Source organism: Lycium barbarum, chromosome 2, assembly GCF_019175385.1.
Source record: "Lycium barbarum isolate Lr01 chromosome 2, ASM1917538v2, whole genome shotgun sequence".
Classification (NCBI taxonomy): Eukaryota; Viridiplantae; Streptophyta; class Magnoliopsida; order Solanales; family Solanaceae; genus Lycium; species Lycium barbarum.
In genome coordinates this window covers 144,423,657-144,437,724 of record NC_083338.1, presented here as the reverse complement: position 1 = coordinate 144,437,724, position 14,068 = coordinate 144,423,657, and the positions used below count along the sequence as shown (strand labels likewise).

Below are 14,068 nucleotides of genomic sequence, written 5' to 3'. Positions count from 1 at the left end.
TGTAATCTACGTTTTCTTGATCTATTTCTAATGTCTTATGCTTTTTTAGTGTTGCACTTTTTGAAATTTAACTAACTTTACTAAAGTTTTTGGTTAAATACTTTTTCACAATCCCATAATAATCAATAACTAGAGTTTGTTAAATATTTAGTGGACATCCATAAGTATTCACTTCTAGCAAATTCAGAGGAGCAAAACTACCATGAAAATATTTAGTGGACCACTTTGAAACCCCTATCTAAACTTAAGGGATTATTTTTGTTATTTTCTCTCTAATTCCAAATATTGATACACTAATCTAAACTTTATACTAATATCTAAAAAGTCACAAAATTGTTAGGATTAGAAAACCAAAAAGTAAAGAATATTGCTCCAAGTGACACTGCTCCCAGTTTGTAAATCTTTGTTCTATTGATTGGTAATTTGTTCAACTGGAAGCAATGGTACTGAACAACTTCAATGGAACCGGTGTCGGTTTTGGTATGCATAAATTTTCATTCTTGTCTTTTGAATAAAAAGCTTCTTTTTGTTCTCTTCTTTTTTTCGGCTTGTTTTCATGTACTGATGCAAAAAAATTGAAATTGGATATTTTGTTTAGGTGCTGGCATTGGTTGTGGATTTGGGGTAGGATGGGGTTTTGGAGGTTTGCTTCTTTCTTTTTTGAACTTTCCATTTTTGGGTTCTCAAAATTTCTTTTATTTCTCAATTTGCGAGTGCTTCCAATTTCTTGCTTATGGTTTCAGTGTTTTTGCATTAAAAAAGTTTACTAATTGCTACCAAAGGGTCCAGCTTTGAAACAGGAGAAAATATGTGTTGTATATTAGGAGCTTAGTGGGGTTGAGCAGATTATATTGTGTAGTGACTACTGATAGACTTACTGATATTAATGTTATTGTTTGGGAATTCTTGTTCTCAATTTGCTTTAGTGATTTCTTATACATAGTAGTGAGACACTGAAAGGACCTTGATGTTTCAAGTGTTTATGTCGTCTAGTCAATCTCTAATTTACTTGTTCAAAAGAAAAGTTTTCATCTTTATTGAGTCCTTGATTACATGTCTGTGAATTGGGGTAACATGGATTACAAGACTCGTCAGCCATGAACATATGCTATTGCAGAAAGCACAGTACTTTCCATATTGTTTAGTACCATCTTGGTAGATTATGAATGTAGGTTGAAGGACTATGCATGAAAAGATGTGGTTAGTTTGTCATGCATCCAAGTGCACAATTTCTCTAGTTTTTACAGCACTGAGGCATTTGGTTTCATACATGTAGAGTCCAGATCCTTATCCAAAAAATAAGAAAATACATGTAGTCCAGATCTATGTTACTCGGACTCTTCAAAACTATCGAGGGGTGCGTGTCGGATCCTCCAAAAAATAGTGTATTTTTGGAGGATCCGACACGGGTGCGGCAACATATTTGGAGAGTCTGAGCAACTTAGGTCCAGATTTTAGAAGACCATGAACATATATTCAAAAAAATCTAAAGAACACTACTTTCTAATGTAGAATGTGGTCATTGTTGCTGGAAATACAGTTAAATTGTTGTTGCTGTGTTTTTTAGCAAGTAAAGATTTCATTATTTATAAGAACAGTCAGCACTAAGATAGGGCTTGTAGTTAGAAAAATGTATATTCCATCTAGACAAAAACCTATAAGTATTGAGCTAATAAAGACTATCATCCTATTTACCTCATATAAGTTTTCCAGGCTACGCCATAGAGCTAACAAGCTCGACGACCTATTTTAATGTAGAGCAGTTGGGTTTGCACTTAATGCGTATCTGATTCATTTCTTTCAATGAAACCCAATAGATGCATGCTGAAATTGTCTTCCTCAGCTTTTTACTTACCGTGACAGTTGGTGGCTATAAATGTGCATGGAGGAAGTTAGAAACTTTACAGATTTGCCTGTTGAAGGCAGGGATAGCTAAGGAATAAATTGACCTGAGAAGACTTTTTGAAGCATGTTTTTTGTGAATTATGCCAACTTAGAAACTGCTACACTTTCAGTTAAGCTGATATTAAGGCAAGGAACAAATGCATCTAGACATGTGATCTCCAGTATCCCTTGCTATAGATGATCGGCACGCTCCTTGCTTTCTCTAGAGCTTAAGTGCATGGACAAATGTAGCATCAGGATTATATAGAGATTGGAGTCTGTAATAGTTGGTCGGCCAAGATGTTCCTTGTCTGTTACTTAGCTCCATGTGAATAGTAGATTTGGGATGGATGGCTTGCTGGAGATACCAAAGTATAGGTGTTGGTGCCATTCTAGAGTATGGGAGACTGTTAGTCACCATGATCTGAAGCGATTTGGAGGGGCAACTTTTGTTATGCCATATTGGCACCATTCTGGATTCTTATTCCTATGTTGGCTGTTCATGACTTCCCAAAAAATGTAGGAAATGTTTGAATGTTCTATACGTCTCTAGGCTCACTCATCAGTATTATTAAAAGCCATCACTTCATTTCTTAAAGCGATGAAACGATGTGAAGTGAGGGGTTACCGTTTCATGAGTGAAACTAAGAAGTGTACTTTCAAACAATGACACTCAAAATGATCCAAAAGAAAAGGGGATGTTCTTTGACACTCAACTTCAGGAGTTGGCAATATTGGCATTATTGTATCTTGGATGCTGAAATGAGTTTTGTCAATTGCAATTTGGTTATTATAGTACTAAATTCAGGTGCGTTTGGCCTTTTTTAAAGTTTTCCATAAAATTTGCGCTTCACTTCAAAGAAGCATGTGTTTCACCTCTCGCTTTTTGCTTCAAAGCTTCAAGCCCTATAGACCTTGTCGGTTTTTTGCTTTTAAAACACTGCTAGGCATATTAGGTCTTCACAAGGATCTTTGTCTGATGAAAATCATCCTTTAACATCTCTTTATTCACATTTCTCTGTTTTATTGTCCCTGTCTCCTTTGTCTGATTGTTGACATGGAAAATGTTAAAAGTATCATATAATAGTATCTTTATTATATAAAATTAATTATCATCATCATGTTTCAGAGTAGGTTAGGAAACTCGTAACGTCTCTGTAAGAGTTTAGACATATTTCTGTCCAAACATCCGAGCTCCCTTCCCCTCTCTTTCCCCCAAGAGAAAAAGAAAAGGATATGCCCTGCGCTTCATTCACTTATTTTTTTAAATCTTACTGTTTTTGTTTATTTGTTAGTTCGCTTTTGTTATCTGTCCTCTTTTCTTTTTGCAAAGTACTCTTCTCTAATAGCATCATCTAACCTAATGCATATTCTTGTTTTTTCCAGGCATGCCTTTGAATTTCTTGGGTCTTGGTGTAGGTAAAAACTAAATTAAAACCATGTTTTCGTGAAATTATATCTCGTGTCCAAATATTTGATGTTATGTTCACAATTACTATTATCTATAGGTGGCGGGTGTGGAATTGGAGTAGGCCTCGGATGGGGATTTGGCACTGCTTTTGGTAGCCAGTACAGGAACTCTAGAGTTACATTTGAAGGCAAAGATTTCAATAAAGAGAGTAGTGAAGAAAGAGAATCAAAAGAAGTAGCCAAAGGCACTCGAAAAGCTCATGCTTCTTAGTAAATATTGTTACACATTTTCTTTTGATGCATCGACTGTCCCCCAATTCTAAATTTGTCAAAGTTGTACCATCACTTTAATTTCAGATATCACTTGGAAATATATGTTGTACCTCTTGACAACACTCTTTTTCTTTGGTGTGTAAAATTCGTTTGCTTTTGATGCTTGGAGGAATATCTGTATTTGGTGTTTTTGCCTAAATTGGAAACAAGAGGGAACAGATGAAAAAGAGCGTAATGGTACGCCTAATTTGATAAAGCAAATAAGTCGCTATCATTCTTTACACTATCAATGCATATAACTTTAATGGATGGAGATGAGGGATGGGGGAAGCGGCGCTGGTCCAAGGGTGAGGTGCGGCGGAAGTTTTTCTATTTTAAGGAACGTGTTTTTCTAGAGAAAATGTTCTCTCCAACACATTTTGATCAAGCAAACATGAGAAAATAAGAAAACATTCCACACTAACACACCCTTAATCAATAATGTCATTTTGTGCTACCTTTTTTTCTCCTATTTTAGGCTAAAGGGAAGTACTAACAAAATATTCTACCTTATTACTCTTACCGAAAATCAAGAGAAGGAAGTTTATTACTCCAAACAACTCATCTCCAGTTGTGGAAGAAAGGTGACTGTTGAAGATCAGGTAGATACATGTAATATGGAACAAAATGGTAGATAACAATCACATGGGAAGAAACCTACCTACCATTCTTCACCCTCTTTTTCTTGCAGACTAATAGATCCCATTGTCACTATAAATACTAAAACTCTCTATTCCATACCCCACAAAAAAAAATGGACAAAGAAAAAACATTTACCCTTTCTCAAGTTGCACCACACAACTCAAAGCAAGATTGTTGGATCATCATCAATGACAGAGTAATATTACCAATCCATTCCCCCTTCCCCCCACTTCCCGTACCCTTACTAGTAGCAAATATAGATTAGATGCAACATGTTCGACAGAACTCACTGCATGTAGCTCGAACATATAGAACAAAAAAAGACTATAGTTCATGATCAAGTCGTTCGCTTCTATAGCGGTTCTGAATTCTATTTTATTTGTAAAGTTGTTCAATTGATCCATCAGGAATAGAAGGGAGCAGGGGTATAAATGGGGGCTTCTTGAAATGATGGCTTTTTTGGATGTTCCAGAAATAAGGCCTCCAACCCTATCTTATAGCCTTCATTGCCCTCACCTCCCCACATCCGCCCACACTTCCCGGAACCTTACTAGTAGCATATATAGACTAGACACAGCAGGTTTGACAAAATTCATTGTGTAGCTCGAACTATACACGTGTGTTAGGAAAAATATTGGCAGACGTATAAAGAGCATAATCACTGACTCTGAATCTTGGATTCGCCATTTTCCCTACCCCTATATTTATACATGCATGAGATTATTAATTCAGGGTTTATGTGAATACATATGCTATGTTTTCTTCAGGTATTAGACGTAACGAAGTTTCTGGAAGAACATCCTGGAGGAGAAGAAGTGTTGATTGAATTATCTGGAAAGGATGCAACTAAAGAGTTTGAAGATATTGGGCACAGTAAAGCTGCCAAAAACTTGCTCTTGGAATACCAGATTGGATATCTTCAAGGCTACAGAATCCCAGGTGATGATAATTTAGATACTGATGACTCCTTCAAAGAACCAATAAAGGCCAAAGAAATGGAAGCTTTTGTGATCAAAGAGGATCCCAAGCCCAAGTATCTGATTTTTGTTGAGTATTTTGTGCCATTCTTGTTTGCTGCCTTCTTTCTCTATTACCGCTATCTCACTGGAGCTCTCAACCTTTGAACTCACAGAACAAAGGGGGTTATCATATGATTTTTATCAATATATAACTTTTTTTTATGTCAATCTTCAAAAAGGGAAAAAACCATACATTGTTGATTTCAGTTCTGGGTTGTTAATAGAGGTGATTCTGGAAAATGTATTCTTATTATTTATTTATTTTGGTCATCCAAGAAAGCTGGAGTCACTTAGTGTTATTCTTGTTCATCGAGTTGAAAGTACCCCATAATTTTCATTTCCAGAGCTTCATAATTAAAAAAAAAAAAAATGAGACAGCTGACTTTCGATATAAGTTCAATGGTAACAAATTGAACACACAACACTATAGAAACAATAAGTAAGTACATCGATGTGTTTAATTTGCTTGGACATGAGCAATATGCACAATTGGCAAAACAAAAGAATGGTAGGAAAAGTAAACCCAAAAAAGGGGGCAAAAAGGAAAAGTAGAGCACATCTTAGAAACATACAGAATTAATGGACAATACAATATACATGATGTAGCAAGTCAAATAGACCTAATATCTCTTTCATTTCTGTATACAACAGAATATCATAATACAACAGAAATTGGTCTCCACTAATGGCACCCTAACTGAAGAGCCAGAGCCAGGAAAGAGGTTAAGGTGTTGCTACAAAGTATGTTGAGGTAATTGCGCACCACCTTCGCATATCCTGAACAAAATTACGTGTAATTTACACCCTTCCTCTATAAAGTATAATACCAAAACTGATTGCACTAGGCCGTTCTCTGACAGTTTCAACGCTTCAAGCTTTATCAATTACAGGAACAAAGTTCATCACTCAGATTGTACGGACTGCCACTAAAACTGCAGCAAAAAAAAAAAATCAGGCGCCCAACTAACAAATGAAACTCAGATATGTATCTGCTGAGACACAGTTTCAATATAACATATCACCAGTACAAGTATACACTATACAAGGCCAAATATTGTAAAATGAATGCACACTGGCACTACAGGATTTTTGCTCTTTCCGCTTTATAATTGTACAATCTTACCTTAAAGCCAATAGTAGTTGCGAGAAGAAATCAAACTAACATAGTTACTGCCTATCCTGTCAACAAGGAGGTCCATCTATGAATAAATGACTGATTTTACAAGCAAATTAAGGTTCCATAAATTGTCATTTACGCTGTGAACTTTTGACGATTTCATCGAAAGAGTGCACAAGAAACGTTAAGATGTGTTGGGTTATACTGATTTACTCATTTACTAGTAAAGAAAGAAATGGCAATTTTGGGATCAGTTGCTTCAACAAGACCATAAAGGGATACTTCTATTTCTTTTCTTTTTCTTTTCTTTTATAACTATGGTGTCCGGGCCAGCTTGCTCGCACCTCGACTATTCCACCCGGTACCTGCTACCTCCCACCAGCAGATGTACCATATAAAGAGCTACTTCCTTTTCTTTTAACCAACAAATGTGCTGAGAAGATAGAATGGAGAACCAAGGCCAACTAGAAGGTAAGCTCTTTCTGTAGTGTAGGGAGGGTTAAAGTCTGTCCATTATTAAGTCTCTGTGATTCAAACCATTACCTAGGTCACCAAAGGAGTGCAAAATGATTACAGTGAAATCATTCCAATATTATTTCATTGGAACAATGGGGGAGAGACTAGCCGAGAGAAGCAATCAAGAAAAACCATACATTATAGTTTAATGGCAATGTGTTGCAAACATGTATAAGTACAAAAGATAGTGGTGAGAAGAGGCTGATGTTTGAGGTAATTGGAAATGAAAACTCCTGTTTACTTGGCATCAATATTAATGATTCTTTGTGGTCCTGTTCGGAGAAGGAGAGAAGGCACGAAGCAGACTCAAACTAAGTATTAGTAGATTTAGTGGCATCTACTAACAGACAATTGCATCTCATCACAGATATGGCAGTCAACTTGTGAAGCCAATGATTGTATTGGTGTCTGTGGCTGCTATTCCATGAAGGAAATAACGAATGCATATTTACAAAGCATGTCTTTGCTTCTTTTTCTTTCTTTTGGTTGGAAGGAGTTGACGTAAGGAGGAAAAGGTTATTTGTTTCAGTAGATCCCTCCATCGCAGAATATCTATTCAGGGCTTGTAGCAGAATAAAAACAGGAGCTTAGATAACAAAAAAGCTGCAATCCAATAAAGTTACAGGGAACTAAAAGGTACTCCCTCTGTCCCAAAATAAGTGTTGTTTTAGCAAAAAGAATTTGTCCCAACATAGCAGTCGCTTTAGGAATTCAAGACAAAAATTAGTAATTGTTTCCAACTATACCCTTATATTAAAGAACGAGTTCTTCTTAATAGTGTTCAATTCTCAAGAAGCATCTAATAAATAGGGGTAACTTACTAAGTTATACCTTGTATTTATCATTTTCTTAATGGGCGTGAAAAGAGCTAAAGCGACACTTATTTGGGGACAGAGGAAGTAATTATCTTTTGACTAGATCCCTAGCTCTCTTACTTGGTGCAAGTGCCAAATTTCTACAAAAGAATACCTATGTCCAACTTGTATCTTCCTTCCTTTATTCTTGAAACTCTCTCAGAAACCTCCCCGTATTATAATTGCTGCCTCATTCTATAAACATTGTACATGGACAAGATGTAGATCAAGTTCATTCCGATTATCATTAGTCATACTGCGACACAAAGAAAAGGAAAGGCGTGGAACCTGTGAAAGTTTTCACCAAAAAAAAAAAAAAAGAAAAAGAAAAAGAAGAGGGACCCCTACACCATAACCAAAACAGACAATAAGTATACTTCCTGATTCTGCAAATCTGGCTAAAAAGAGAATGACATTTACTCTTTGAGAAGAAACTTTAATTTATCAAAAAAATAAAAAAGACATTATACTCTTTGAGAAGTTTCTCCCTTTCAAGTGGGAGACAAATCAGGAGGGAGAGCCTTTGCTCAACGATAAAGTTGCTCCTTTAGTAACCTACAAGTCATGGTTTCAACGCGTGGAACAACTTCTTCAGAGAAATACACGGGAAAGCTGTGTACGGCATGGACCCACTCCCCCATCCCCACCCAGCACGAGCTGGTAGCACTTCAGGCACAGGGTAAACGTTTTTTAGTAGAAGACAAGTGTGAGTGCAGATTGAGCTCTTCCACACCTCTGACACCCTTCACTCCAATCCATGCATAAACTTTTTGGAGAGGGACACTATTCTAAACAAACAGTACCTCCGATAAAAATAAATTTCAAAAACAAGCTATTGTTGGATGACATATGTCATGAACTTATTCACTACTTTAAGACTTCAGCCAAAAAGAGAAAAAAAGCAAGTCAGAATAAATGAACAAACCAAAAAAGAATACTCGAGTTTCTGCTCGAGCTATTACGTCAATGATTATCAGGAAAAAAAAATCTGGTTGATTATAGATTAGATGAACAAATATCATCACTACAACGAAGACTGTTCCCTGTTTGGGAAGAGGCTGCTGGGTGGAGGAAACCAGCACACATGAGAACTGGCTGTGATCCACTAATCTCTTGCTAGAACTTGCTGCAAACAACTTTCTCTCCAAATTACACTTGAGTGGAATGAACCTTTTATTTTAACAACTAACCGTACCCAGGGAGATCCCACTTGAAACTATTTTATAATTAACAGTTCTATTTCTCTACTGGAAAATAGAAGATAGGTAAATTAAAAGAATCATCAGTGCAAGCAGGCTGAAAATAAGGAAAATGGTCTAATTGAAACATTAATGGCACAGAAAACTCAACAATATCTATCGATATTTTTCTCAATCCAGAAGAAATCAAGGATTTTTTTTTCTTAGTTCTTTCAAAATCCATTTCTGGGTGAAAGAATCAACAAAACGTTATATAGATAAAACAAGACAGCTAACTCACCAATTAGGAAAATGAGAAGAAACACTGAGAAAACTATCCGAACAGGTCGACGATATTGCATGTAATACTGAGACCTTTGCAGCTGGCGCTGAACGGCACCATACCAACCATAGAGTTGCTTATCATAACAATCGTCACAACCATCAAGGCAACTCTTATTCCTCTCATAGCATGTGTTTATGCTCTGCAATAAAAGCACTAGATCTCATCACATTAACATCATTTAATTAAATGGAAAATATACGACCATTTCTGGGTCATTGATAAATACTACACTAGTGGCAACGGATTTATATAGTTTTATACTAGTCCAACTGGTTTTACATAGTTTGGTGCTTTAAGTTAAAACTTTAAAATTCTAATCCCTGATCTTTTATGGAATATTTTTTTGATTATATATTCTCATATTATAAACAGGGTTATTTTGTAGTTTTACTTGTTTGGGTTCCCTTTTTCAAATTTTGAACTAATTGATATCAATAACTCAAAAAGTGAGAATTTTGACACCGTAATCATATATAATGTACTACAAATTTGGATACTCTAAGAACAATGCATCACCCTTGTTGGTGGCTGAGTGCGAGGCAATGTATTGTCAGCTTCTTGGTTGAATTTCAACTTCCTGTAACCATTCTTGGACCATTTTAACTCCTTAACAGATTCCATGGCATTCAACAAACCCTGGTAACTAGGTATTCTGCGAGGAGGTGATGCGGGTTCTTTGATGGAAACATCATTGCCAACTGCAATCTGCCATGCACCAATGTCAGCACTAGCACTTGCTGTTCTCCGATGGCCCAGAAACTTCTCGTCCTTCGCCTCACCTCTAACACCATCCTCCGAATGAGTAGGATTCTCGGAACACTCTAGAACTGATTGATTTTGCAGCTCTACTCCATCTACTTTTGCGTGGGTTATGCCTGCAGAAGAGGTGGATGGCCCCGAGAGAAACGCAGCAAGTTCATTGACTTCTCCCTCGTCCAAACGCACCCACGGAAGTGGTGGTTTGCCTTGTGAAACAGCTGATTCATTAAGAGAGTTCTCAACTTTCTTAATCTGACTGTCGATTGCAATAACAAATTCGTGATGTCTATCTCTTGCATCATCAGCAGAGTTACTATTGTAGCTCGATCTAACTGCCCGGTCAAATTCCTCCAACTGCATTACAATGCCATCCAACAAATTAACCCAACTCTCACCCTTTATACACATAATAAAAATCATTTCTTGGCTTTATTTCTTTTAGGGGGTTGTTGGATTTCCTACCTGCCATTTAGCAGTGCCAATGGTAGTTCTAAGGTCCCTTCGAAGGGCATCACAATTCCAACTACCAGAAGTATCCTTCAACGCATGAATCCATGTCCTATAAGTTGATTCCATTCTTGAAAATGAAAGCAAAAAACTATGTCAATGAAGAAAGGCAAAACCCCACATACTAAAACTAATAAAGCTTCAATCTTTACATCATTAATCATCAAACAATCCATAGATAAACAAGAAAATCCAACTTAAATGTTAATTCTAACAAAATCAATCCAAACCCACCAAACAGATTAGAAAAAAAGGGGAAATGAAAAGCAAAAAACAGGGTTACCTGTCAGCAGATTCTTGAACCTCTTCTGCAGCTGAAAAGAACGGATCTTTCTCCCACCTATCAAAATGCGATGCCATATCTTCCAACTATAGGAACTTCCCGCTAAAAGGCACAAAAATACCCTAAAATGATTTTTCCAGGTTAATAAATCATTGAATAATGAATGAATCCAAGTGTATTTTCGATTTGGACACGGTTGGATCAAACCCAGATTCAATAAATCCTTTCTTTTTTTCTTATTATTTATGATACATATGTTGGTTAGAAGGTACTTTACCAACAAAACAAAAAAGAAACTGTTGGGTGAGGAGATATAGGTAAAAAGTAAGCGTCAAAAACAGACAGATGATTATTTAAAGCTGTTTGTGGCGCACGCCCTGAAAGAGGGCTAGGGATAGTTTCCAGGAGAGAGAGGAGGGGGGTGTTATATAATCAATTGTATTGTAATTAAATGGAATGAATTATTTTTTAATTAGTATAGATCTTTCGTATTGGATGAATTATTATTAAATTAAATATTTAAATTTGTACATTCAAATATAATAAAACACTTAAATCAAAACCTTATAAATATTACAAGTTTCAAAACTTGCTTTGGGGCACTTTAGAACCCCTAAAACACGATCCAAACGTTTAGGTGGACTTCATGTAATGAGCCGACATTATTGTACGCAAAAAAAAATATTAAGTTTTATATAAAATATTGATATTTTGGGATTTTAAAACATGACTAATCTTTGCCTAAAGTATGAAAAAAAAACGTGATTAGAAAGGTAACGCAAAAAAAAAAAAAAAAAAAAAAAAAAAAAGCTCCAACATTAACGCACAAAATTAGTGCGTGATTACTAATGTTCACTTTTTTTTTTGGTGACCCCATTCACGCACAAAATTCGTGCGTGAAAGGCCAAAACTGTGTTTTTGCAGTTTGGTCCTTTCACGCACGAATTTCGTACGTGAATACTACTTATGTTTTTTTTTTTTTTTTGTACTAATTTGGTTCAATTTTTTTTTTTTATGCTATTTAAGTCGCGGACTCTATAAGTGTATCCAGTGTTCAGAGCATCATTTGTGTAGCTCTTACAAAGAAAATTTTAAATTAAATTATTTTTAAATGTATAAAAAAATGACATTCACAGACTTAAAAAAAAAGAAATGCGTTACATAATGTTGGGACAGATCATATATGTGGAGAGGGACAGCGCCGTTTGGAGAAAAAAATTGTGCAATCAATGAGGTCCGAGTTGGCTTGACTTGCTTGAAGAATGTTCCACTGGCACCTTGTGGATGCCTACTTAGTGATGATCAGACTATGAAATGAAATCCATTAACAAGCCTGTCATCTTAGGACAACAATGCTACAAGTGGAAAATCTCTATACTATATATAGTTATACTAAAATCTACTGCTTATGTCCCAAAAAGATTATCCTCCTTTCCTTTTTAGTCTATCTCAAAAATATTATCACTTTTCTATATTTAAAAAAAATTTAACTTTATGAGATGATTTACAGCCACACAAATATCTAAGACTTATTTTGGACTACACATTTCAAAAGTCTTCTTTTATTTCTTAAATTTTGTGTCAAGTCAAAAGTATACAATCTTTTTGGGACGAAGGTAGTAAATACTGACTATTGGCACACCTATAAAATAACTCTAGGTAATCATCCGTGAAAATAGAATTGACAATACTCCCTCCCCCTCTGTTCCAGTGGCGAAGTAGTAAATACATGAAAAAGTCAAAAAGGGTTCAACATCTACTATATATACATAAAAAAAATTAACCATGTATAAACAGTATAAATATCCGCCGAAGGAGGTTCCGAATTCCCTAGGCCCTTTTTGGCTCCGCCCCTGCTCTGTTCCAATATAATGATTGTGCTTGATTTGACCATAGAATTTAAGAAAGAAATAAAGACTTTTGAAACTTATGGTCTAAAATGAGTCATAAATATTTGTGTGGCTGTAAATCATTTTATTAAAGGTAAAATGGATATTTTAAAGTTAAATTGTTACTAAATTGGATGTGTATATATTTCCTAGAATTGCGTTAATATTATCTGCTGGTACTCAAGCTCCAAAAGGATTGAACGGTGTATTTAGTTGAATATTGAGTTATTTATCCAAAGAAGCATCCATTTTCACTAAATACATTTTTCTTCTTCTTTCTTTAGCGTTGTACCCTTGTTCTAAATATTCTAAATTCGCCTCTATTAATTAAATAATGTATGCACACATTATAACATGTTAATATACAATAAAATGGAGTGAAGCTACCATTCCACCTAGGAATTTGTCACAACATAGTAACTTTAACCAAGATCGCGTGTTTGTGTTAATAAAAATGCACCTAATGTATATAAATAATTTATTTAGAAGCCAATAAGTTATTTTTTCTATACTAAAATTCATTAACTCAAAATTCTAATTCCGTCTCTAAAAAAACATATTTGTTACACAAATGAATGTTTATAAGCTAGATTCATATATATATATATATATATATATATATATATATATATATATATATATAATTTAAATTCTATGTATTGATGTTATAATTTTTTTTATACTATAATAAGGTCACTTATAAAATAATGACAAATAAATTTTTATCTAGATATTATTAATTGATAGTGATAAAATTAATGACTAGCCTCACTTTACCAGGTAGTTCCTATTATGAGCCAATTCATACCACCAACTAAATTGATTATTCATCTTCGGTTAATCGGCTTTAAACAACTTTGCCATTTCTTGCTGTCCCAGTCCCAAACAATAGTTTTGATTGTTCTTATCTTATTATGAGTCAGTTATGGCTACCTGTCAATAAGTCATCCGGGGCCCTCAGGCCACATGGTTGGAGCTTAGAGAAGGAAGCGAAACTCAAAATTCTTATTGAACATATTTCTCTATCATCTGCTGAGAAAAATGAAAATGGCTTGTTGGCAGTGGCGGAGCCACACTATGCCGAGGGTGTTCATTCGATCACCCTTGGCGGAAAAAAAATATTATTTTTATAAGGTTAAAACTATTTTTATGTATATATAGTAAATGTTGAACCCCCTTAGACTTCTTCGTATATTTACTTTTTTATATTTTGAACCCCATCAGAGGAAATCTTGGCTCCGCCACTGCTTGTTGGGTTCACATGGCCAAGAAAATTGACATTTGATACAAAAAAAAAAAAAAAACTTTTTAATTTAACATTTGGTAAAAATTCTGCTTATCCTACTACACAT

The 14,068-nt window shown here is 35.2% G+C and overlaps 2 protein-coding genes across 2 annotated transcripts; one reads left to right on the top strand and one right to left on the bottom strand.

Annotated features, from left to right (window-relative positions):
• The first annotated feature begins 322 nt into the window (after positions 1–322).
• LOC132627798 (cytochrome b5) lies at positions 323–5,507 on the top strand. Its single transcript, XM_060343374.1, has 6 exons — positions 323–480; positions 599–643; positions 3,271–3,303; positions 3,393–3,545; positions 4,389–4,444; positions 5,016–5,507. Exons 1-6 carry the CDS (start codon positions 441–443, stop codon positions 5,370–5,372), a joined length of 684 nt encoding a protein of 227 aa, XP_060199357.1. The 5' UTR covers positions 323–440; the 3' UTR covers positions 5,373–5,507.
• A 298-nt stretch (positions 5,508–5,805) lies between these two features.
• Positions 5,806–11,235, bottom strand: LOC132627797 (uncharacterized). The gene is made up of 5 exons (XM_060343373.1): positions 10,828–11,235; positions 10,500–10,614; positions 9,795–10,391; positions 9,234–9,417; positions 5,806–6,199 (listed from the first exon to the last, which is right to left on the bottom strand). The coding sequence occupies exons 1-5, from the start codon at positions 10,902–10,904 to the stop codon at positions 6,174–6,176; spliced, it is 999 nt and encodes a 332-aa protein (XP_060199356.1). The 5' UTR covers positions 10,905–11,235; the 3' UTR covers positions 5,806–6,173.
• Between the last annotated feature and the right edge of the window lie 2,833 nt (positions 11,236–14,068).